This window comes from Scophthalmus maximus, chromosome 11, assembly GCF_022379125.1.
Source record: "Scophthalmus maximus strain ysfricsl-2021 chromosome 11, ASM2237912v1, whole genome shotgun sequence".
In the NCBI taxonomy this organism is placed as follows: Eukaryota; Metazoa; Chordata; class Actinopteri; order Pleuronectiformes; family Scophthalmidae; genus Scophthalmus; species Scophthalmus maximus.
The window spans coordinates 15,100,746-15,127,099 of NC_061525.1; the positions used below are offsets into that span (position 1 = coordinate 15,100,746).

At 43.7% G+C, this 26,354-nt stretch overlaps 2 protein-coding genes across 5 annotated transcripts; both read left to right on the forward strand.

The window, feature by feature from the left end:
- prpf8 (pre-mRNA processing factor 8) lies at positions 1 to 16,576 on the forward strand. Its single transcript, XM_047335449.1, has 43 exons — positions 1 to 181; positions 791 to 908; positions 1,022 to 1,190; positions 1,406 to 1,570; positions 1,695 to 1,913; positions 2,019 to 2,231; positions 2,474 to 2,599; positions 2,758 to 2,863; positions 3,177 to 3,367; positions 3,520 to 3,639; positions 3,753 to 3,942; positions 4,224 to 4,343; positions 4,908 to 5,042; positions 5,172 to 5,301; positions 5,429 to 5,625; positions 5,857 to 6,063; positions 6,573 to 6,736; positions 7,062 to 7,188; positions 7,377 to 7,569; positions 7,747 to 7,934; positions 8,058 to 8,296; positions 8,412 to 8,558; positions 8,699 to 8,909; positions 9,075 to 9,191; positions 9,300 to 9,547; positions 9,649 to 9,828; positions 9,995 to 10,130; positions 10,336 to 10,505; positions 10,593 to 10,722; positions 10,846 to 10,992; positions 11,123 to 11,283; positions 11,467 to 11,658; positions 12,252 to 12,489; positions 12,589 to 12,717; positions 13,087 to 13,200; positions 13,317 to 13,490; positions 13,622 to 13,815; positions 13,945 to 14,184; positions 14,318 to 14,459; positions 14,557 to 14,697; positions 14,818 to 14,957; positions 15,295 to 15,497; positions 15,932 to 16,576. The coding sequence occupies exons 2-43, from the start codon at positions 800 to 802 to the stop codon at positions 16,084 to 16,086; spliced, it is 7,017 nt and encodes a 2,338-aa protein (XP_047191405.1). The 5' UTR covers positions 1 to 181; positions 791 to 799; the 3' UTR covers positions 16,087 to 16,576.
- An 843-nt stretch (positions 16,577 to 17,419) lies between these two features.
- Positions 17,420 to 26,343, forward strand: LOC118299516 (Rab interacting lysosomal protein). 4 transcript variants are annotated; one of them, XM_035623332.2, is made up of 8 exons: positions 17,420 to 18,033; positions 19,318 to 19,444; positions 20,928 to 21,049; positions 22,070 to 22,255; positions 22,899 to 23,068; positions 23,143 to 23,268; positions 23,364 to 23,462; positions 24,891 to 26,343. In XM_035623332.2, exons 1-8 carry the CDS (start codon positions 17,689 to 17,691, stop codon positions 25,015 to 25,017), a joined length of 1,302 nt encoding a protein of 433 aa, XP_035479225.2. In that variant the 5' UTR covers positions 17,420 to 17,688; the 3' UTR covers positions 25,018 to 26,343. The 4 variants fall into 4 exon arrangements, with proteins under 4 accessions (XP_035479225.2, XP_035479226.2, XP_035479227.2 ...); XM_035623333.2 differs by having other exon boundaries at positions 19,321 to 19,444; XM_035623334.2 differs by having other exon boundaries at positions 17,420 to 18,027.
- The last annotated feature ends 11 nt before the right edge of the window (positions 26,344 to 26,354 follow it).

Consider the following 26,354-nt stretch of genomic DNA (forward strand, 5'->3'; position numbering starts at 1 on the left):
GTGATTACCGCTGAAGTACGATCATCGTGTGGCCGCCGTTGTCCGTCGTGCAGTCAACACGACGGAGACTCAGACAAAAAGACCACACATTCTTGAAAGAGAAATGTTGTGGTAGCCGGTCGTGCTTTGGACAAGGTCGTCTTCAACGTTAACGAATTACTCTGGGAGTGAAGGTAGCGAGGTGCGTGGCCTTTTCTCATTCTGTTACTTAACATTCAGTTGTTAGCCGCTGTGCTACTTTAGCATCCGGCTAGCTTACCGCTTCATCCGCGCTCGGCCTAAACAAAAGCTAGACCTAAAACGTCGTCTAATGTTGCGCAGACTTGATGTAGCCTGTTGAAAAACATCCATCAATTGTAGTTCACGCGTTAAAATTAATAACAACGAGGAATAAATTAAGTTTGTTGATATACTTTTACTTATACCATTTAAGTGGCGTGTATTCGCGGTTCAGGAAGCCATGTTGTTCAAGCTACTGAACTGTGGAATTTCACTCAGCTTGGATTATGTTTTCCATAGTGCTACGAGCACCGGTTTGTGTCGAACAAACTTAAATCAATTAAATTAGAAAGGCTTTTTCTCCAACTTTGTTGAAACTGTAAAGTGTGCTTTATAATGAAATAACTAGTATTCGAGAAAAAGGCAGCGCTTGACTTTTACCTGTGAAAGATGCAAGATCAGTTTTCTTTTACTTGAAACACAAATCTTAAGAGTGTTGATTACATATAGACACGAAATGTATTCAACTTCAAAATCAATGTTTCATTTTATTTCGTGTGTGTTTCTGTAGAGAGGCACCATGGCTGCTACCTTCCCCTACAGAGGGGTCCCTGTAGCAATGCCACCAGGTGTACCCCCTCCTGTGCCGGTCCCAGACTACATGTCTGAGGAAAAACTGCAAGAGAAAGGTGAGTTGGCTTTCACTTATTGTAGCACGTCGATGGTTTGAAGTAACAACGTTGTCTCATAAATGGATGCGTTTTATTTTTCTATAATTAATAAATGTCTTGCAACCCCACAGCGAGAAAATGGCAGCAGTTGCAGGCAAAGCGATACTCAGAAAAGAGAAAGTTTGGCTTTGTGGATGCTCAGAAGGAAGACATGCCACCCGAGCATGTCCGCAAGATCATCAGGGACCACGGGGACATGACCAACAGGAAGTTTCGCCATGACAAGAGGGTCTACCTTGGGTAAAAAATGATTTTACAGTAATATGATTTCAATGTGGAAATAAAAACTTGCTTAATTGGGTAACAGGTAGAAAATTAGAGACATATGCAACTTTTAAACAGATTGCCTTACCCCTTTTTTGGGGGGGTTTAAAAGTTTTAACTTGTTTGCTTATTGTTTGATGGGATCCATCACTATGTCCATAAGTCATCTTGTATCTTTATCTTTTCAACAGTGCCCTCAAGTACATGCCCCATGCAGTGCTGAAACTGCTGGAGAACATGCCCATGCCTTGGGAGCAGATCCGAGATGTACCCGTTCTCTACCACATCACTGGAGCTATTTCCTTTGTGAATGAAATACCTTGGGTCATAGAGCCAGTTTACATTGCCCAGTGGGGGTAAGTAATAGTGGTATTAAATGATATCACTTGTAGTATATTTTACTTACATTTCAGAGAAATAGTGCATTGGGCTTATTATTTTGGCTACAATATATGTTGTCATCATTCATCCTCCTCACAGAGCCATGTGGATCATGATGCGTCGTGAGAAGCGCGATCGTCGTCACTTCAAGCGGATGCGCTTCCCACCATTTGATGATGAAGAGCCGCCGCTGGACTATGCTGACAACATTCTTGATGTAGAACCACTGGAAGCCATCCAGATGGAGCTGGACACTGATGAGGATGGTTCCGTTACGGAGTGGTTCTATGAGCACCAGCCCCTCAAGGACACTACCAAGTAAGCCATCACATCAATGTTTAGACATATATATTAAGTCTTAAATATTAAGCTGATGTGCTACAGGCAGAATGGGAAAAAACGATTAATCTGTGTCCTCCTCAGGTTTGTGAATGGCACCACCTACCGTCGCTGGCAGTTCACACTGCCCATGATGTCCACGTTGTACCGTCTGGCCAATCAGCTGCTGACAGACCTGGTGGATTTCAATTACTTTTATCTGTTTGACCTCAAGGCCTTCTTCACTTCCAAGGCCTTAAATATGGCCATACCCGGGGGACCAAAGTTTGAGCCTCTGGTTCGGGACATCAACCTACAGTAAGAACCTCCCGCCTTTGATAAAAATATATATTTCCAGACAATTTCTTTGGATGGTGTAGGCCACTTGGCATGAGCACCACTTGCATCCTCATAGTTGTAAACACATTTGATAGACTTTCTCCGTTTTGCAATTGTCTTGGATTTGTTCCAATGCTAATATTGTCTCATCCCGGAAAAATAAATGAAGAATATAAGCTCGAGGATTTGTGCCTTGGCTGATCCTTATGTTTCTCCCACAGGGATGAAGACTGGAATGAGTTCAACGACATCAACAAAATCATCATCCGACAGCCCATCAGGACAGAGTACAAGATCGCTTTCCCCTACCTGTACAACAACTTGCCACACCACGTCCACCTCACCTGGTAAGAAACGTGTTGATTAGTTACACCTTAAAATGATAGTTTGTTGAAAGTAATTCAAATCAACTGAAGAAAACCTCGCTCACCCAGTCACTAAATTTGCTACAACATATGTAATAAGGAGTTAGAGTTGAGGTGATACTTGTGTTTTATCTTTTCAGGTATCACACACCAAACGTGGTGTTTATCAAGACCGAGGATCCAGATCTTCCAGCATTCTACTTTGATCCGCTGATCAACCCCATTTCACACAGACATTCTGTCAAGGTTGGTGTGGCTGATAATTCACCTTTAGCAGCCGAGAAAAGATGAATGTAATACCTGCACTACAAAACAAAAGTTACATTTGCGAAGACTTCCTCTTACAAAGGCGCACTTGCATTGGTCTGCTTGCCTGTGCGTAAGAACAAGAGGGATATTAAAATGAATGGTGGCTCTTTTATTACTTGCTGCAGATGCAGTTGGCCTCTCACCACTCAGATATTGCTTTAAATCCTTTATAATATTTTGTTTAATTTGAGATAAAACTCACAAAGAACACACAAATGTCTTTCTTGTGTTCCTCTTTCTACCCACTCAGAGTCAAGAGCCTCTGCCTGATGATGATGAGGAGTTTGAGCTTGCTGAGTATGTTGAGCCCTTCCTTAAAGAGACCCCGCTCTACACAGACCACACAGCCAATGGCATTGCTCTGCTGTGGGCGCCCAGACCCTTCAACCTCCGATCGGGCCGCACAAGGCGTGCCATTGATATCCCCCTGATCAAGAACTGGTGAGTTGTGATCATTAACATGTTGGAGCAAGACCACAAGATACAACGTAGTGATAAAAGGAGATGGATTGACTTTGTGGAAATGAAATTGAATGTCATTCTGATGTAAATTCTGAGAAATGCTTAATTGTTGGTGTGAAATTATTTTACAGGTACCGAGAGCACTGTCCCGCTGGACAGCCAGTGAAAGTGCGTGTATCATACCAGAAACTGCTCAAGTACTATGTGCTTAATGCTCTGAAGCACAGACCACCCAAAGCCCAGAAGAAGAGGTGAGCATCATTAGACACTTGGTTTCCTGTTAAACTTCCTGTTTTCAAATTGAAGCAGTTTTTTGCTCATCATAGGCGTTTCCTGTAAAGATTTTCCCTCTGTTGTCTTCCAGGTACCTGTTCCGCTCCTTCAAGGCCACCAAGTTCTTTCAGTCCACCAAGCTGGACTGGGTGGAGGTGGGCCTGCAGGTTTGCAGACAGGGTTACAACATGCTCAATCTGCTCATCCACCGTAAGAACCTCAACTACCTGCATCTGGACTACAACTTCAACCTGAAGCCCGTCAAGACACTGACCACAAAGGTAAAAGCTCCAGAGCAAATCCATTTATTGGTTAACTCATTTTATGTAAAATGTACTGACTTGATATTGAGATTTAAGACTTTGTGTTTCTCAGAACATATTATTTCCATTGTTGCATGTATTATGTATGAAATTACTATAAATTTTCTCTGCTTTTGTAATTCCATAATTTCTGCAAAGCCAAAATGTGGTTCATCCTTAAAGCAATGTTTAACAACATTTTGTCTGCGGTGACACAACCTGTGTTAACTGACCAATTTGTTCTCTTTTGTGTCCCACAGGAGCGTAAGAAGTCACGATTCGGCAATGCCTTCCATCTGTGCAGAGAGGTGCTGCGTCTCAGCAAGCTGGTGGTGGACAGCCATGTGCAGTACAGACTGGGAAATGTTGATGCTTTCCAGGTTAGTTCAGCTATGGACTTAGTGTTGTTTTTTACTTTTGCAAGGCAAGGGTAGTAACACAGTTTAACCAATCATAAAATAAAACACCAGGATTTATTTTTATGATAACCGTTTTGAGGACTTTTCCACTTCTGTTAAGTTTATCCTTTTTTGTTTTATGCTTTGTAGTGCGCTTTGGTAATTTAACACTTGGTTAATCTCTGACCCTTGTCTCTGTATTTTCCACCCCTGTTTAAAAAACAAATTCCCAGTCCCAAGTTTTGAATTAAATCCTCTTACAAAGGCGCACTTGCATTGGTCTGCTTGCCTGTGCGTAACAACTGGAGGAACATTAAAATGAATGGTGGCTTTTTTTCTCATTGGCTGCATCCGCAGTTTTCTCTTCACCATTCAGATATCCATTCTGATAGTTAATACTGTAAAACAAAAAATTTAATTTGAAGGCTTTACCCACTGGACAAAGGGGCACAGAGAACGTTGTTTAGAACTTCTTTGTTGGCAAGGGTACTAACACAGTGTCATTTGACACTTGGTTAATCTCTGAAACTTGTCTCTGTGTTGCAGTTATCTGATGGACTGCAGTACATCTTCGCTCATGTTGGTCAGCTGACAGGCATGTACCGCTACAAGTACAAGTTGATGAGACAAATCCGCATGTGCAAAGACCTGAAGCATCTCATCTACTACCGGTTCAACACTGTAAGTAATGTTATGGCCTGGCTCTAAGAGCATAGCAAATGAGGGAAGGACATACGATGATTAAACTAAAATGTACCTAAAGTCTGATTTCACGTTTGGGGGTTTTTCTTTGTGTGTTTGTTTGGTCAGGGTCCTGTGGGCAAGGGTCCAGGCTGTGGCTTCTGGGCTCCCGGCTGGAGAGTGTGGCTGTTCTTCATGAGGGGCATCACTCCACTGTTGGAGAGGTGGCTGGGCAATCTGCTGGCCAGGCAATTTGAAGGTACACATACATGCTTTTCTGTGTGAATTTTTCAAGCAACACGTGATATAATGCACATACTCTGAGGAAATCTATTGTAGAAACAGTGACAGTGTAAGCAGCAGCTTTTTTTCAATTATCCCAACAGGACGTCACTCCAAGGGAGTAGCCAAGACAGTGACCAAGCAGCGTGTGGAGTCTCACTTTGACCTTGAGCTTCGTGCTGCAGTGATGCACGACATCTTGGACATGATGCCCGAGGGTATCAAACAGAACAAGGCCAGGACCATCCTGCAGCACCTCAGTGAGTCCTGGAGGTGCTGGAAGGCCAACATCCCATGGAAGGTCAGTGAATCACAAAGATGACTTCATTGTGAACATGGTGGAGGGGGCTGTCGTCTGTTGTTGAGAGACGAGAATTAATCGCAGAATCCTTAAAACTCTCCTACTTTTGAGTTTTGTGTCACTGTGCACAATTGTCAAGTGTCTGTGTTCATGTGCTGCAAGTGTAGTATAACCTTAATTTCTCAGCACCTGAAGTCGTACTGAATAATACAAATGCTATCATCATACCAGGTGCCAGGCCTGCCCACTCCAATTGAGAACATGATCCTGCGCTACGTGAAGGCCAAAGCTGACTGGTGGACCAACACTGCCCACTACAACCGTGAGCGAATCCGTCGCGGAGCCACTGTGGACAAGACAGTGTGTAAGAAGAACCTGGGCAGACTGACCCGTCTGTACCTGAAAGCTGAGCAGGAGAGACAGCACAACTACCTGAAGGTAACACACGTTGAATTATTCTCATGTTACGTCAGTCTGCACAAATTTACGAATTCATTAGTTTAGAATTCATCGTTTTTTGTAAACCTTAAATACATTTTCCACCTCTGCATTTACTAGTGAAATTAAAAAAAAAGAAATGCCAGTCCCAAGTTTTGAATTAAAATGAATGAAATCCTCCTACAAAGGCGCACTTGCATTGGTCTGCTTGCCTGTGCGTAAGAACTGGAGGAACATTAAAATGAATGGTGGCTTTTTTTTTCTCTCACTGGCTGCATCCGCAGTTTTCTCTTCACCATTCAGATATTGGTTCTGATAATTAATACTCTAAAACAAAAAAAATTCTAATCAATAACCTGTTTTCATTGCCCATTTCAATTTTTTCATAACAATGAGCAAATACGACATTATAAAAAGAGTTCTTTGGTTGTTCTGTATTCAGGCTACGTCAGCTTGTGTTTTCAAATTTTGCCATATTTGATATTTAAGTGTACATAATCTGATCACAGGATGGACCCTACATCACAGCTGAAGAGGCAGTGGCCATTTACACCACCACCGTTCACTGGCTGGAGAGTCGGCGGTTCTCGCCCATCCCCTTCCCTCCTCTGTCCTACAAACATGACACCAAGCTGCTCATCCTGGCCTTGGAGAGGCTCAAGGAAGCCTACAGGTAAACATGCTTAACACATGACCAATCAGCAAATGTTCCCATACTCCAGGCACAACGACTGTTTACTAATTAATTAAAAAACAAATTGCCAGTTCAAGTTTTGAAATAAATCCTCTTACAAAGGCGCACTTGCATTGGTCTGCTTGCCTGTGCGTAAGAACTGGAGGAACATTAAAATGAATGGTGGCTTTTTTATTTTCTCACTGGCTGCAGCCGCAGTTTTTTCTTCACCGTTCAGATATTGGTTCTGAGAGTTAAACCTGTATTCATTGCCCACGTCCAGAATATATATTTTCATTATTCAGTTTGTCTCTGTGTCTCCTAGTGTGAAGTCTCGTCTGAACCAAAGTCAGCGGGAGGAGCTGGGGCTGATCGAGCAGGCGTATGACAATCCCCACGAGGCCCTGTCCAGGATCAAACGTCACCTGCTCACACAGAGAGCCTTCAAAGAGGTCAGGACATAGATGAGCAGATGTTTATATTTTAAATTACACTCACAGAATGAAGGAACGTTTTTGCTTTCATACACTATATGGAATTGGATGCATCAGAGCATGGACAGTTGCTAGTCGTAGTTTAAAAAAATTTAAGGATTAGTGATAAATTAGCCAGTGTCAGAATGTCTGCTTCTCTTTTTCAGGTGGGTATCGAGTTCATGGACCTGTACAGCCACCTGGTACCGGTGTACGATGTGGAGCCCCTGGAGAAGATCACAGACGCTTACCTGGACCAGTACCTGTGGTACGAGGCAGACAAGAGACGCCTGTTCCCGCCCTGGATCAAACCCGCTGACACCGAACCACCGCCACTGCTCGTATACAAGTGGTGCCAAGGTCAGGCCTGTTATATTGGAAAAGAACCAGTAATAGAGGGATTTTGATATTTCTGCTGGATTTAATTGGCATTAAATAACTGTCAATTTTCTTAATAACATGGGTTCCAAATCTGATAATCCCATCATGTTGATATGAAAAAGATTAATCTAAGGGCTTTTTGTCACGTTTCCTCAGGCATCAACAACTTGCAGGATGTGTGGGAGACTGCAGAGGGAGAGTGCAACGTGATGCTGGAGTCCCGCTATGAGAAGATGTATGAGAAGATTGATCTGACATTGCTCAATAGGCTGCTGCGTCTTATTGTTGACCACAACATCGCTGATTACATGACGGCCAAAAACAACGTGGTCATCAACTACAAGGTAAACTCTCAAATAAGGCTAATGTAGCACAGTGTCTGTACATACTTGAATATACTTCATATTTTTATGGTTATTTGATCTTTAAGTATTTTGCACATTGTCACCTGTCCCTTTTCTGTCCAGGACATGAACCACACCAACTCCTATGGCATCATCAGGGGGCTCCAGTTTGCCTCGTTCATTGTGCAGTACTACGGCCTGGTGATGGACCTGCTGGTGCTGGGCTTGCACCGTGCCAGTGAGATGGCCGGCCCTCCTCAGATGCCCAATGACTTCCTCAGTTTCCAGGACACGGCCACAGAAAGTGCCCACCCAATCCGGCTTTACTGCCGCTACATCGACCGCATCCACATCTTCTTCAGGTGCGATTGAATCACCAAAATAATAAGACAGCCTGGTCTAACTTGAGTCTTACTTATCCGTCAAAACAATGAGAGAATTGGTTAAATATTATTAAAATTACAAATTCTCATCCAGGTTCTCTGCTGACGAGGCCAGGGATCTGATTCAGAGATACCTGACCGAGCATCCAGACCCCAACAACGAGAACATCGTGGGTTACAACAACAAGAAGTGCTGGCCCCGTGATGCTCGCATGAGATTGATGAAGCACGATGTCAACCTGTGAGTTCAACCTCAAGAATAAACTAATACTTCTTCGTAATATTAAATCTTATTGTGTTGTCCGTTTCACTTTTTAGCAAATTTGCCTTTTATAGTTTGAGACAAATAGATGTAACTTTTCTGAACTTAATTTTCCTCAGTGGACGTGCAGTGTTCTGGGACATAAAAAATCGCCTGCCCAGGTCCGTGACCACTGTCCAGTGGGAGAACAGCTTTGTGTCCGTCTACAGCAAAGACAACCCCAACCTGCTCTTCAACATGTGTGGTTTTGAGTGCCGCATCCTCCCCAAGTGCCGCACCAGCTACGAGGAGTTTACTCACAAGGACGGTGTCTGGAACCTGCAGAATGAGGTGAGGAACTAAAGCCCAAAAGAAGAAACTGCTGCTGATGTGTTCAGACAGCTAAAATGAATATATAGATACTTTCAACTTAACAAATCATTACTGCTTAATTTTTTCAAATGGTCATGATCACATTCCATTTACTAAGTTTTTTCACTGTATTTTCACGTGTAGGTAACTAAAGAGAGGACAGCGCAGTGTTTCCTGCGTGTGGATGATGAATCGATGCAGCGTTTCCACAACAGAGTGCGTCAGATCCTGATGGCCTCGGGATCCACCACATTCACAAAGGTCAGCAGACAACTTCATCCGCCCCAAAAAACGAGAGGGGATGAATCCAAAAAAGCAACTGTGTGGGAACCATGTCAGATTGTTACAGCATGTTGTCTTTAACTCCAGATCGTGAACAAATGGAACACGGCCCTGATCGGCTTGATGACGTATTTCCGTGAGGCTGTGGTGAACACCCAGGAGCTGCTCGACCTGCTGGTGAAGTGTGAGAACAAGATCCAGACGCGTATCAAGATCGGTCTGAACTCCAAAATGCCCAGTCGCTTCCCTCCTGTTGTCTTCTACACTCCCAAAGAGCTGGGCGGCCTTGGCATGTTGTCTATGGGCCACGTCCTTATCCCACAGTCAGACCTGCGGTAAGTCACCCACGCCAACTGGTTTTCGTTTCTACAGTCAGCTATGAAAATTACTTAAGCCCTGGTGCCATTGGATAATTATTTTTCTCTCTCTCTATCAGGTGGTCCAAGCAGACAGACGTGGGCATCACCCACTTCAGGTCTGGAATGAGTCATGAAGAGGACCAGCTGATTCCGAACTTGTATCGTTACATTCAGCCGTGGGAGAGCGAGTTCATCGACTCTCAGAGGGTCTGGGCCGAGTACGCCCTCAAGAGACAGGAGGCCATCGCCCAGAACCGGTAAGGCCTTTAGTGGTTCGGCTTGTTAAAGTTGACATTTTTAAAAGAAATGTATGAAGAGCGAGTATTCTTTGATCTCCTTCTACACTGATCTAATTAGTATTTGTTTTTAAGAAATGAGAGCTGAAACTAGACGAGGCAAATAGCGGTGTGATTGTTGTTTTAGGCGTCTCACCTTGGAGGATTTGGAGGACTCATGGGACAGAGGAATCCCCCGGATCAACACACTTTTCCAGAAGGACAGACACACACTGGCTTATGACAAAGGCTGGAGAGTCAGGACAGATTTCAAGCAGTACCAGGTATGACCGAGATCCCCCTGATGTCTTGATGGGAAACAGTTTATCGAGGTCATTGAATTATGTCAAGATTTGAGTTCTAAAGCCTTTTTTGTGGTACTTTTAGGGATGAACAAGTGATCAGTTGTTTTGACTTGAATGCTTACAACATGTACATAAATGATCAGTTGTTCATCTTATGCTAATTTATTGTATTGTCTGTGTGCAGGTGCTGAAGCAGAATCCGTTCTGGTGGACCCACCAGAGGCACGACGGCAAACTGTGGAACCTGAACAACTACCGCACAGACATGATCCAGGCCCTGGGCGGTGTGGAGGGCATCCTGGAACACACACTCTTCAAAGGCACTTACTTCCCCACCTGGGAGGGTCTCTTCTGGTGAGAGGACTGTATATCCCATGGACCTGATTTTGTTTTACGCTTAATTCGGTTTGTTAAAACAGCAACTGTGTTTCTTTGCTTTAGGGAGAAGGCCAGTGGCTTTGAGGAGTCCATGAAATGGAAGAAGCTGACCAACGCCCAGAGGTCTGGTCTCAACCAAATCCCCAACCGTCGCTTCACACTGTGGTGGTCACCCACCATCAACAGAGCCAACGTTAGTACAAATAGCAGCTGAAACATATGTCAAATAATATACATATATATCTCTCACCAGATCATGTATTTTAACTGTTGTGGTGGCACTGGCTTACAGCTTTAACCCCCTCCTTGTTTCTAGGTGTATGTGGGTTTCCAGGTGCAACTTGACCTGACAGGAATCTTCATGCATGGCAAGATCCCCACACTGAAGATCTCCCTCATTCAGATCTTCAGGGCTCACTTGTGGCAGAAGATTCATGAGAGCATTGTCATGGATCTCTGTCAGGTAGGTTCTGTTTTTTTTTTTTACCCAGTTAACTACCAGATTGAAGAGGTTATAACTGCTTTAAAAATTCTGTTAATATAATTTGGCAGATCAAACAATGTGAAAATGTTTATTTCCGTTTTGTTTCCAGGTGTTTGACCAGGAGCTGGACGCTCTGGAGATTGAGACTGTACAGAAAGAGACCATCCACCCCAGGAAGTCCTACAAGATGAACTCCTCATGTGCTGACATCCTCCTCTTCGCATCGTACAAGTGGAACGTCTCTCGTCCATCTCTGCTCGCTGACTCAAAGTATGATTTCTGGAGCAATATATTCACATTGACTGTATATGATTACTTCAAGGTTATTTTGGGAGGAATCTTAGATCTTCATAAGGTACACCAGTATAAGGAGAACCCTTATATGATCTGTGTTCCCTGTTATGAAAGTACCCTAAAGGTCATATGTCTCGTCTTGTTCCCCACCTCTTACAGGGATGTGATGGACAGCACCACCACGCAGAAGTACTGGATTGACATTCAGCTCCGCTGGGGCGACTATGACTCACATGACATTGAGCGCTACGCCAGAGCCAAATTCCTGGACTACACCACCGACAACATGAGTATCTACCCCTCCCCCACCGGTGTGCTCATTGCTATCGACTTGGCCTATAACCTCCACAGGTAAGGATTGTTTCAAGCATGGATAAGTGACGAGTCATGAAAAGAAAAAAGTTAAATTACTTAATTAAACATGAAGTTGATCAAACACACACACAAAATTTCTTTGTAGCTGCAGGTGTTTGAAAATATGTCACACAACCAGAATTATCTGAGTCATAACATTAACTCTCAGTATAACTCCTTAAATTCACATAACATTGTAGTTCAGTTACTTAACTGAATTTATTATTACACTTGAATGAGACAAACTAGGGATTTTATTCTCTGATCATTAAAGTGAGTGTGTGCTTTACTGGCATCTAAAAAATACACTTGAAAATTTTCAGTCAAATACTTGACACCATTTCTTGGAGTTTGGCATCCACTTGTTCACAAATGTTTTGCAGCAGCCTTTCAGTTTTCACACCAGCTTCACAAGTTGTCGGACATGAACACATCTGTCAACTCACATGCGCTCAAACAGCATTGTTGGTTAGATGAACACTGACTTCCCTATGGAGGGCTTTTCTTTGGATGCCATCAGAGACTAAATCAGCAAGGAACAAAATCACTGTAGTTCTGGACCCTGCCTTGAACTTGTTATCCTTCTGCAGCGCCTATGGTAACTGGTTCCCTGGAAGCAAGCCTCTGATCCAGCAGGCCATGGCTAAGATCATGAAGGCCAACCCCGCCCTGTATGTGCTCAGGGAGCGCATCCGCAAGGGCCTGCAGCTGTACTCCTCAGAGCCCACTGAGCCCTACCTCTCCTCTCAGAACTATGGTGAACTCTTCTCTAACCAGATCATCTGGTTCGTGGATGACACCAATGTCTACCGAGTCACCATCCACAAGGTGAGGGGCCAATGGTTCACTGAAGCGTTCTTGTGTCCAAAACACAGTTGAAGACCACAAATGAATCTAGTTACATGCTTTTTCTCTCTATCTGAACAGACCTTTGAGGGTAACTTGACCACGAAGCCCATCAATGGAGCTATTTTCATCTTCAACCCCAGGACTGGTCAGCTCTTCCTCAAGATCATTCACACATCTGTGTGGGCTGGACAGAAGCGTCTGGGACAGGTACGACAGTACTCTAATGATTTTGATCCCTAATATTTCGTAGTATGAACTCCTAATATATGCAGTTTTTAATTATGTTTAAGAAAATGCACCAAACGATCATTAAATCTCATTATTTGTCCTGTAATTTATCCCAAGTTGGTTTGTTACATTCTTTGTTACAGAAACAATGCAGCTAAACTGTAGAGTAGAGGTCCCATGAATATAATAAGTTTTTTACACAGAATGACCTTTATCCAGTTTTTAATGTTCTTTAAACCATGTCCTTGACTTAGTTACACATACACACTTGAACACCCTCCTGCCCCTTTTTGTAGTCACTTCTTTCCTGTGTCTAACTTCAATCCTGTTTTGTTTTTCCCCTCGTAGCTGGCGAAATGGAAGACAGCTGAAGAAGTGGCTGCCCTGATTCGCTCCCTCCCTGTAGAAGAGCAGCCGAAACAGATCATTGTAACCAGGAAGGGTATGCTGGACCCTCTGGAGGTGAGACTCTTCTGCTAAGGACTGCTGTTGTAATTACAAGCATTGGAGTATCAGTGTGATTTTTGGAAGTTGGATTACTCTTCTGTTCCTGTCCTAATGCTGTTTTATCTGTGCAGGTCCACTTGCTTGACTTCCCCAACATCGTGATCAAGGGCTCGGAGCTGCAGCTGCCTTTCCAGGCCTGTCTGAAGGTGGAGAAGTTTGGAGACCTGATCCTGAAGGCTACCGAGCCTCAGATGGTGCTGTTCAACCTCTACGACGACTGGCTCAAGACCATCTCGTCTTACACAGTGAGTTTCACTAACGCAACAGAGAATCACTGTTTTCTCAACAAAACTCTTCAGCGTGCTTTAATCTTTGGTGACATCTACTCATTCCCCTGGTTAAAGAGTTTGTGTTTGGTGGTCTGCTCCCTCTATAGGCCTTCTCCCGACTCATCCTGATTCTCAGAGCGCTCCACGTCAACAACGACCGCGCCAAGGTGATTTTGAAACCCGACAAGACGACCATCACTGAGCCCCACCACATTTGGCCCACACTCACCGATGAGGAGTGGATCAAGGTGGAAGTGCAACTCAAGGACCTAATTCTGGCCGATTATGGCAAAAAGAACAAGTGAGTATTGTTTGGGATTGATATTATTGGGTTGGTTGTTGTCAATATGTTGGGACTGCAGTACTCTAATGGAACAGAATACAACCAGACTTGCATTTAATAGTTGTTGCTTCTCCTCTCGCCCTCCAGCGTGAACGTGGCCTCTCTGACCCAGTCTGAGATCCGTGACATCATCCTGGGTATGGAGATCTCCGCGCCGTCACAGCAGCGCCAGCAAATCGCCGAGATCGAGAAACAGACCAAGGAGCAGTCGCAGCTCACCGCCACACAGACCCGCACCGTCAACAAGCACGGCGACGAGATCATCACCTCCACCACCTCCAACTACGAGACCCAGACTTTCTCCTCCAAGACCGAGTGGAGAGTGAGGTAGGCGGGCAGAGTACAACGTCACAATTTATTAACGTGTATTGTACTAAACAGTACAAGAGGCAATAATAATTTTACCTATCTTTGTTTACATCTCAGTCGGCTTTAATGATCCTTGTTTATCACCTGTCAGGGCTATTTCTGCTGCGAACCTCCATCTCCGAACCAACCACATCTACGTCTCATCTGATGACATCAAGGAGACGGGTTACACCTACATCCTGCCCAAGAACGTCCTCAAGAAGTTCATCTGCATCTCAGATCTACGAGCACAGGTATGAATGCTGCTTCTAAGTCTACATCTTTTTGATGTATGCGCTATAGAAACTGTAGTCATTGAGCGTGTTCTGAACGTGCACCGTGCTGCTCCAGATTGCAGGTTACCTGTATGGCACCAGCCCACCGGACAACCCCCAGGTGAAGGAGATCCGTTGCATCGTCATGGTGCCACAGTGGGGGACGCATCAGACTGTCCACCTGCCTAACCAGCTGCCTGGTCATGAATATCTCAAGGTAAGAAGAAAAGTTCCTGCCCAGTATTTTAAAATAGAAGCTCATTACTTCCTTCATTTAGAAGTTCACTTGTTTTGTCCCAGCTGATTTTAAATTTTAATCTTTCGATTACTCAAACAGGAAATGGAGCCCCTCGGCTGGATCCACACCCAGCCCAATGAGTCACCCCAGCTGTCCCCACAGGACGTCACCACCCATGCTAAGGTCATGGCAGACAACCCTTCTTGGGATGGAGAGAAGACCATCATCATCACTTGCAGGTGCGTTTGATTTACAAGACACCACCTGTCTATAAAACCAGGATTTGTGTGACTGTAGTGAGTAAAATCTAGAACAACTTTATGCATCCTAGAAGTTAATGTACAAAATCCTTTATTTTTTAGTCATAATTTCCTGGAAAATCAATATCTATATCAAATGTCCATTATTCAAAGGTTTTTGCAAGAATAAAAAATAAAAAAATGTTTTGAGCCGCTTGATAGTGTTCACTATGATTTTAAAAACTGAGGTTCTTGGACTAAAAGGTTATTAAAATGTCACAAATGAGCCATTGTCTCATGAACTGGTACTTAAGTGTATTTCACCTCTGGTTTCCAGCTTCACCCCCGGCTCGTGCACGCTCACGGCCTACAAGCTGACACCCAGTGGCTACGAGTGGGGTCGTCAAAACACCGACAAGGGCAACAACCCCAAAGGTTACCTGCCCTCCCACTACGAGAGGGTGCAGATGCTGCTCTCTGATCGTTTCCTGGGCTTCTTCATGGTCCCTGGCCAAGTCTCCTGGAACTACAACTTCATGGGTCCGTAGCCACAGTGTTTTTTGTTTTTTTTAGATAAACTTTTTATTTTATTTTATACCTCAGTTGCATGATCCTAAATGATTGTGGTTTAAAATTGCCAGGTCACAGTGTTTTTATTCGTGACACAAATTGATGGCATCCATTGATGTTTCCATTTCCGCTCTGTCCCTGTAGTTTGATTGATTTTACTGAGCAGCTCTGCTTCACAAATGTATCTATCCCGATCATGTTGAAATGTGCATTAGTCTTGTTATTCCTCAGATTAACACAGTATCTTTTTATTTAAATGTAATGAACAATGATTTATTCAGGCAAAACTGGCAGACTTGACTGTTGCATGTCACCGTTGCTCGAACCACTGATCCCATGTTGTAGAATACATACCGGCGTAGCAGGTGACACTAAATAACCGTTCTAACTTGTCTTGCTAACAGGTGTGCGCCACGATCCCAACATGAAGTACGATCTGCAGCTGGCCAACCCCAAGGAGTTCTACCACGAAGTCCATCGGCCCTCGCACTTCCTCAACTTTGCATCGCTGCAGGAGGGCGAGATCTACAACGCCGACCGCGAGGATGTGTACGCTTGAGGGTCGACGTGTTGCTCTCCAGTCTCCATATACGTGTTGTAGAAAAGCTCTGCCAGGATCACGTGGAGCCAGTCCAGAACCACACCTGTAATATTTCTATTGAACACATGGGAAATTTTTCATGTAAAGGCTTTGGGATGTTTTTAGAAACTTGTTAATTTTTTTTGATATTTTCTACGGATATTTTTTTTTGTTCCCCCACTCTTGTCTGCTTCCCTGTTTTCTTTCAGACTTCTTTAAGTCCTGATTTTCTTGTGAGTTCTGAAACATCAAACCATTTGTGTATCTGTGTGTAGTTTTGTGGATACAATACTTCAGCGTAATATTTGGTAATTGACATCAGCTCAAAAGGGTGAAGACCTACTTCCCCACAGCTCATTTGAGAAACGAAAGTTGTATTTTCACGCCAGTAATACCCCGATACTTTGCTGTACTGTACATCCTGTGACATTGTAGCTTGGGTTTAAATAAAGAGATCACCGTTTTTATACACATTTGCCATGTGGTGATGATTCTGAGATGATCTGCTCTCATTCTAATGTTTCTAGAATGTGCAATTTTTTTTTATAGTACAGGGTAACTGTTTCAGTTTTGATTCCCTCTTCAGGCGATGCAGAGGTCAGTCTCCAGTAACACTCGGCTTGGTTGGGTTTTAGTGACATGCGCATTTCTCTTTCAGACACCAGTGCTTTGCAAATGGAGCCTGTAACTGCAGTATAAACAAGTCATGCTTGTAGTTTTCTGCCGTTCATAATTTCCCTCGTGTTGCGATTTTGATTGACATCTACTGTACATCTATAGGTTCAACATTTCTGACTGCAGATCTACACAGGATATTTAATGTTCACGCTCTGGTGCCTGTTACTATTCTCGACTTGGCAGGCGAGTTATGTGTGTGTGTGTGTGTGAGAGAGAGAGAGTTGTGTGTGAGAGTTATGTGTTGTGTGTGGTGTGTGTGAGAGTTATGTGTTGTGTGTGGTGTGTGTGAGAGTTATGAGTTGTGTGTGTGTGAGAGTGAGAGTTATGTGTGTGAGTTGTGTGTGTGTGAGAGTGAGAGTTATGTGTGTGAGGTGTGTGTGTGTGTGTGTGAGAGTTATGTGTTGTGTGTGTGTGTGAGAGTGAGAGTTATGTGTTGTGTGGTGTGTGTGAGAGAGTTATGTGTTGTGTGTGTGTGAGAGAGTGAGGGTTATGTGTGTGAATTGTGTGTGTGAGAGTTATGTGTTGTGTGTGTTGTGCTCACATTACATTGGGCAGGAGAGGAGGAGGATCCCTCAGTGAGCAGGCTGCAGGATCACGGTCCTGTCCAGCCTTGTAGCACAGTGCACTGGCGAGTACTCGATGTTCTTGTGTTTTTTTTTCTTCTTCCGTGTTTAGATTGTAAACGTGATCACTACGTACATGACGTGTTGTTGTCGGAAGAGGAGCAGGTCAAGTTCAGACGCGCCCGCGACCGAGGATCAGCAAACGTTCGAGCTCTGAACTTTAACACCAGCGTCTGGTTGTGAACGTGTTTTCACTTTCGTCTCTCGCTCACACGTCGCGCTGCCGAGCCGCAGTCTGCCGAGCGAGCGAGTGTGTTCGGATGTGAAGAACGACCGGACCATGCAGGAACCCCGAGCAGCGCCCCGAGCCGCCCGGAGCGCGGAGCGCTGCTTCGACAGCGCCACGCTGACCCTGGACGACGTGTACGACCTCGCCGAGCTGATCGGCGCCGAGGTGGAGAAGCTCATCGACGGCTACGGCAAGGAGAGCGTGCTGGGGCTGGTGCCGAGGCTGGTGACGGCGCTGGAGCTGCTGGAGAGCTTCGCGTCGCGGCGCCGCGATCACACGCTGAAGGAAGCGGAGCTGCTCGAGACGTTCGAGGCGATCCGGCTGCAGCAGCAGAGGAAACGAGCCGCCGCCGCCGCCAGAGAAGGCGAGGAGGCCGGCGACGGAAGAGAAGTACGGGTGAGCGAGCTGCTGCAGCTCTGCGACCCTCCCGGCGTCGGCGCCCTTCGCCGGCCGTCTGCGGTGCCACGGCGCTGTGCAGCCGCGACACAGGACGCGGCGCGAGGCGCACTGGCGCGTGGCACTGGCGCGAGGCGCACTGGCGCGGGTCGTGTCCCTGTTGGGTCGCGACCGCAGCAGCTTGTTGCAGCTCCGAGCAGCAGCCGACGTCGGAACATCCACATTAGACACGAAGAAAGCTTCGGTGTCGAGACAAATGTCGAGCTCGTGTGTGACAGTGGTCTGAGCGCATGAGTCGGACCGAGGCGGATGTTTGTGGGGCCGGTGTCGATACCGATATTGGGGAGTAAAAACAAAACCAATTCCCAATAGCAATATGTCAACTAGTATCTAGGCTATTCATTGCCAAACAATTGGCAATGACTGCTGAGATGGCATGAACCCTTATGACAAATAATTATTATTGACGCTTGATTTAATTTCTTTGCAGATTACAGGATATTATAAACAACTTTGAATAAAAAAAAATAATATATCGAACTTGATATAAGGTAATCGACATCATTTGGGTTTGTAAAACATAATTATAGATGCAAAATCTTTTCTGCATTGTTTATTTATTTCAAACAAAAGTTTTCATATTGGCAAACTTCAACACATTTCTCTTATGTTTGTGAAAGGCTCAGATCAGCCAATATTAGACTATATCGTTTCTTGCGGAAATGTACGTGATTAATTAATACCAAGCTGCAAATCTGAAATACCTTGAGCACGTGGGTGTGTGTGTGGCCTGTTTTGTGCCATATTAACTCACTTGAACTCCACTGTTGTGAAATGGTTTTGTAAAAATGAAGGAGTTATTTAATTACTCTGATCATACTATTGATGGCCTACACTGCTGCCATTTCTACGATGTATAAGATCTTTTTTAACTGCCAATCCATCAGCAAGTTTTTCACTTTAATCCACAGTATTACAACATTGTTTAGACTGTGTTGTTATAAGCATAGGCTGGGAAATAAATGGGTGTGGTTCACAGAAGTCAGAATTTTGTTATTGAGATGTCATGTAACCGTTTTCACACAACATTTGTAATGGCCAACGTCAAAATGACACACCCAACAGCACACACTCTGTTTTGCTGTAGGCAAATTCATAAATGCCGAAGAAACTTTTACAGCTCTCGTAAAATTCAGATCCTATTTTTTTTTTTTGGAGGGGGTGAATGTTTAGTATCCAGTCTCTGGGGTAATGTTTTTACAGTCTGGCTCCCATCCTCTCAAGCAGGAGCTGCAGCAGAGGGAGCAGCAGTGGAGCAGCAGGTGTGAGGAGCTGCAGCTCCAGGTCCAGCAGCTCCAGGAGAACAGGGAGGAGCTGCAGAGCCGGCTGAAAGGCAGCCATGCACAGGAAGGTATGTCCCACGAGTACATACGCAAAGTGAAATGTATGTGGCTGGTTTTTTAAAATCTGGCCTTCCAAAGTCAGTTCCAATAGACACTTTCTTTTTCTCCTAAAAGCAGCCTTTCAGTCATCCTGCTGCTTGTTGTTTATAATCTTCACTTGACTTATAAGTTCCTGAGATGTGGCAACAGGAACTTTTCTCAAAGCCTGAGGGAATCATGAAGATTTTCTTTTCCATCTGTAAGAGTTGAGCGGACAAAACTGAAAATACGTGGGGCTCAGGGTGGCTCTTAATTATAGTACGTTTTAAATAACTTAAAATTGAAAAATTCAAATCTCAATCTTACCCATAAACTTGTAAAATATGAAAACAGATTTAGAAATTTTGCCCCGTTGATCCCTAGAAAATCCATAAGACGTACCCAGGCCTGTCGTTAAGTGTTCTCTAAATAAGCAAATTACCCCATGGCCATTTGGTTATGTAGTTTTCCTACTCCAGTCCAGGAATGCAAATCTATATCTAGTGGGAAAAATCTTCTCAACCAGTTACAGTTGTATTCAAAGCAGTGGGTTAACAGTCACATGCACGGACAATGAAAGCAGCCGAACCAGTTGTTGCACTGTCAGTTGTGCAGTTACTTTTTTGGGGTTGAAGCAGCAGAAGTGTTCACCCATATGAGAGGAGTCAGAGACCAGGCTGTGCTTAGCGTGCAAACAGACTCCAAATAAAGGACTGACACATTACAGCATGTAGAAAACTTACCCGCAGTAATGTGAGCCAAAAGGTGGAGTCCCTCTGCTGGCTCTTGATTTCTTGTGCTGCTTACAGGAAAGACATGCTGCTTTTAATAATTTTGTAAGTTATTTGACAAGAGGCCATGTGGCAGGTGAATGTGATCACTCATGTCATGTGATGAATGCGGCTGCTCTCAGGCTCCAGAGCTTCGTTCAGCGAAGGCTTAGTGTGCTGTTGGTTATTTCAGTTATGTAGAAGAAGTTTAGTTTTAAGGGACTAATACATAATATGGTTGTTATTTTATCTACCTGTGTATAGTTTTGGTTTTATTTGCCCAGGATTTCAGATAGGCATGCCCTCGCCAATGTAATAGAGGTGAATAGAAAGTTATCTGTGGTATGTTTGCACAAAAACAATGTTTCAGTTACTATAGAGAATCCTCAAATCTCACTGTGAACTCTTTAAACTCTTTAGTGAGAAAATAGTTCCTATAATTATCCTTGTTCACTGGCACAACAAAGCACTGAACTGAACCTTTAAATCAGTGCAAAAATATATCACGATCTTAGATAATATCTTTTGTCATTTGTAGAGTTTGTTTGAGATCATGTGGTAATGGCCTACGCATATTTTTGTTTGTAGTTTTCATTATATGTCCAGATTCATAAATGAACTGTCTACATTTTCATCAGAAGCTAGAGATTGTTCTTATTTTTCACCATATCTGTGGTTGGTTACTGCATTTCCATATGGTCAGATCGTGTCCAGCGGCAGGAGCGAGAGGTGATGCTGAAGCTGAAGCAGGTGGTGGACAAGCAGCGAGACGAGCTGAGGGCCAAAGTCCAGGAGATCACCACCATCTCAAAAGAGGTGGAGGCGGTAAGGAGACACACACACACACACACACACACACACACGTGTGATGATTCTTCTGCCTGTGCACAAAAACACAATTTCATTAAAAGAGAAATGTTCACGCACTGCGGCTCGCAACCCGTTGTTCAAAGAGAAATATTTTTACTAACTATTACTATCATGCTAAGGATATATTTTGTAATATTTGTGCACGTGTATAACATAATAACGTGCAAACATAATACATCACACGCAGAATCAAAAGAGAGGTTACATTGGGTAAACCACACCAGTGAAACACAGTGGAAGACAGAAAGAACAGTGTGTTAAATATCAGGTAAAGAGTTCAGGGATTATCCACATAGTCATAACTAGTTGAGGATTAATATGCACTTTAGACAAGATTGGGCAGAGTTTGCACGCCCACACAACTGCAGTGTGTGCGTGTGGGTTCTGGTATGAGTGTTTGCACGTGTCTTTACGTATACCACATGATTTGAATTGCAGCCGTAACTGGGTGTGTGTTTGTTAATGGTTAGCTTAAGAAAGAAAAAACCAAGTCATGGTCAACTAAAGTAGTTTCTCTGTTTGCTCAGATGGATGACTTGAATTTTTTTCCCGTCCTAATAATGAATGCTGCACTTGTCTTGACGTTGTGTGGTGTCATTCCGATTCTTCCTCTTCCCTCACACTTTTGGTCCAAATCTCAGACATGGACACATTTTCACCCCACTCACACTCTGCAGCTGTCATCATGGGCCTGATGCAGATTGTCTTTTTGGTCCAGCCCTGGCTTATTGATATTGTGTTTCACTGTTTCTATACCTGGCTGGAAATATGGAAACTGTCTGTCTGATTATTTAATCTACTTTGTTGCTCTACTATGATTAATATTTAATATTTCTTTAAACAAGAAAAAGCTCAAATTCCTGGCCAAGAAAAGCAGCAGCATTTAAATAAAAACACATACAGACGGAAAACACAATAGGAGACAAAATGAGCAAAACAACATATCAGTTAATGCATATCTTTGTGTGTGTGCAGCTCCAGGAGCAGCTGGACCGCTTCATGAAGATGAACGCAGAGCTGCGACACAAGCAGAATGTGCTGCAGGCTCAGCTGAAGGGCACCGTGGAGAGGAAGGCCGACATGGAGGCGGATCTGAAGGAGAAGAGCAAAGAGATCGAAAACCTCCAGGCACTGCTGGACAGAACCAACAGCAACAGCCCCGTATGTATCCAGTGTTTCTCTCTTTCATTTCAACTCATGTCCGGTGAAGCACGTCACACTGTGATCTGGTTTTCAACACCAATGTATAACAGTGTGCCTGTGTCAGCAAGGTATTTTTTATAATATTGAAAAAAAACTGTGCTCATTGAGCTGCATACCAAAACGTTGAGGGGAGGATATAGGATGTGGTTGATGACTGAGTTGATCTTCATATATGATAGTTGCTCCAGATGCATCCTCAAAATAAATGTGTAAAGTGTCTATTTGAACCTTGTTAAACTGATAAAGTGACAACTTATAGTGGCAACGAAAGCAACTAGGTGCAGAACAGAAAATGTTTAACCAATAAGACAAGCCAGCAGACGAAGTGAAAAAACCCACAAACCAAGAATGCAAAAACAAGCAGGAACACAAGATATTGATAGTGAGACAAAGACAGGTCATCGAGAAAGCGGGAGACGCAAGGGGAGCAGGAAGTTAAGTGACCTGAAACAATCTGAGACGTGACATGACCTAAATGAAACATAAATCCCCACAAAGAAAGTTCCCACGAGCTCCGCAGGGGGCAGATCAAGACAGGATACGACCTCTGTAGTTTGAGGTTAGTCCGGATGAACCCAGTGACTCTCTGCTCTCCCATCAGTCCGGCCCGAGTCAAACGGCTCGAGAGCCGACCAAAAAGTCGACAGGTGACCAGAAGGATCCCGATCAGCCGTGCTTCACCAAGAAGGAGGTGCGGGACATCATTTTCGAGAGGAACGAGCTCAAAACCAACCTGTTCCTGGTGCAGGAGGAGCTCAGCTACTATCAGAGGTGGGTGAGTCGAGTGTTCTCTGCATTATGGAATTTTTTCTTGTGATTTTACATGTTTAATTACGCTTCTGCAGGGAGATCCTGAACGAGGAGAGGTGTCCCGGTTTCCTCTTAGAAGCCGTCGGCTCAGCCATCAAGAAAAGGAAAAAGCTCATTAAGGCCAAGATGCTTGGAATTTCTGCGTATGAATGCAGCAGCAGGTCTCTCTTCTCACCAACAGCACGCAAATAATGAGGGCAGTGTAGATGTTCCGAGGAGAACATAGTTTGTACTCACTGCTTTTCCGTCTCTCCAGTGATGAGGAGGAGAGGAGTTCTCTCTTCGGGCAGACAGAAGTAGACGGTGCACAAGAGGACAACACTGACAAACCGACTGAGTCCCGCATTCGAAATCTGTGAGTACAACTTCTTACCTGCACCGCTTCACTGCACCACTCCGACCGGAAAGCAGAACGCTGCACACGGTGCTGCACAGGGCCCCGGATAAAAAGACGAACGTGAGAGAGGAGCAGTGATTGTTCTAGGTTTTCCCCAAGCCTGCACTTTAGCATACAGCAGTTTATTACAATGTCTGGAATCTATATGACACCACGGGCGGAGCAGCTCGCAGATTCAGAGTAATCCAAAGCATCAAGTCATGTTCCTTTTAATCTCATTTCAAAAACTTTAAACTGATTTGGTCGTACGACTTTAAAGATAATCGTTGATTTCATATCATACGGATGGCAGTCAAAATCCTGTTAGATGTGTGGTTAGAGTCAAGTTTACACTCAACAAACCATGATTTCAGAAAGAGTAAACCGGCACGTGGAGACATCAGTGGAACCACACTTGTGTCTTGTGTGCAATGGCAAATTTCCCTGCGCAACGCCACTGACAAGTGTTCTCAAACAGATGTACTGATGTGAAAGCAGGTTTTGAAACTCTCTCTGCCTGAATGACTTTCTCGTGCTCATGTTGCCCAAGGGCTCCAGCAGTGAACGGCGTCACGGGGCCTTGGCTCTCTCATTCCTTCCCTTTGTCCAGTGCACCTGGCTGCTGTCTGCCTGGTTTCACAATGTCCTCTCTGATTGGATTGGAATTTAAATATTCTTCCCATTTTATCTTCTTCATGGGATACTGTAATCTGCAACGTGAAAATAATTTGGGACGATGGCATAAAGCTGGTATGTGTGTACTGTCATATGACACAAGTCCTGCAGGTGTAAATTTGATGCTATTCACCAACTGAAACACAATGTTTCCTATTGTAGCAATCAGACACATTTTTAGAATTGATATTAATTCATCTTAATTCAACTAAATGAACCAAGTAGATGTTAAATGGTGACTCATATTCATGTTTTTTAGCCTTAAATTAAGTCCATCTTCTTGGACATGATGCATTTGATTCTACAGAGGATGTTAAACAATTTCAGCTCATAAAGAGCATTTGAGTCTGGGTGAGAGGGAAAAGCTCTCGACCGAGAATCTGATTAAGTGAAGAATGTGACTCCTCCTGTCTGCGGAGTTAATATGTGTTATGGGTCTATTTGGCTTTATTAGCATGTCTAGTATAACAGAAATTGATAATAGAATTGTCACTTCCGCTGCAGATACTCTAACGACTGTACTGCACTGTACTATCTTGTTAAAGGCAAAGCAAGATCAATAAAAAACCCAAATGGTCTAATTCTGCAGACATCATCTGTGAATCAAGCCTTGGATTTATCTCTGTCTGCTCACTCTGTCCGGGTCCTGGCATCTTAGTCAGTCAGGGTCTATATTTAGCTCTAATCCCCGACTACAGATCTGACCTCAGGCCTGTATTTTCTACTCTGCAGCTTTGGCTTTCTGACGCGGTCGGGCAGCGGCCGCAGCCCCACCCACATGAGCAACTCCGCCTCCAGCTGGGAGATCCTCGGTGACTCAGAGGCCACCGACGGGACGGAGAAGCGACCGTCCTCCTGAATCTAGTACCGTCCTGAGGACCCCCCCCCGGAGTTTGTCTTCATTCGACCCTTCTCTCCTGGGACGTCTTACTCAGCTTGTGGCAGAAAATCTGGTCGTAACCCAGTGAAGAGGTTAGGTCATCTGACTGCAGGCCCAGTGTGTATAAGCACAAAGGCGCCATCTGAGCGTGAGGAAAAAATGTGTGGAAGTCTTTAAACAAACCCTTCAGCTTCATTTCTATCAAACTTACTTTCATTTTCCATTTTGTTAACCTTTATTCATTGATAAACAAGATAAACACTGTTTGACGCCGGTACAAACCGCACGGTGTACCACAGTATCGAGGGATATTTTTTAATTCACCACCACAAAGATTCTTTCTTTTGTATGACTTTAAGTATTAATTTAAATAATGATGTTTTTCGTCATTGCTTTATTTTAGAAAAATTATTATTTCACATATTTATGTGAAAACTTTAACAAAAACCAAAGACATCACAAAAGTATATATTCTGAAATGAAACTCACCACTGCTCTGAAAAAGAAGATTGTTCAGAAGATTGAAAAACTTTAATTTGAACAAACTTAACTCATTTGTGTGTAAGCAATTAAAGTATTTTTTTAAAGTTGGTAATCAATTTTCTTTTTTCAGTGTAGTAATGTGGAAAACGGTATATTAAGTTAAACCTGGATTCCACAAGAGGGCATTGTTTCATTTTTATAAAAATATGAACTCATGTATTTTTCATGATTTCAAGCACTTTGTAGTTGTTGTCATTGCATCAGACTCTTCCAGCAGTGAGGGCATTTTAATAAGCCTTAACATGTTGAAGATATATATTTTCTTAACTTTCAGTCATCAGTCGCTGCACAGCGCCAAAGCTGGTGTGTATTTGATGCTGGTGCCATAAGTGTGTGTCTGCAGACACGTCTTTCGGCCGGTGTAGACTGGTTACTTTACCTCTAAAGGAAGTTGTGATCTTCTTCGTGGAAATGAAAAGAGGTGTGGGGATTTTTTCCCCCCTAGCTGACAGGTTAATATAAAATAACTCAACATTGCAATCTGATGCCTTTAAAAGCACCGCAGCACTACACAGACCCAACAGTCGTGTTGTATTTATTAAGAGACGGTGTGTGACCTTCAAATCAGACCGTGCTTTCATGAATTACTGTTTGCAACCTATTTTTGTAAGCACGTTTATAGTGAAACCTTTATGCTGACAAAAGCATATTTAAGATGTCAATTGCCATGTGAGTGAACTTTATTGAAAATGTGACAATTCACAATGTGGATTTTCTGTGCTCTTGAAATGTCAAAATTCAATAAAATCTATTAAACACAGACTTGATGATTC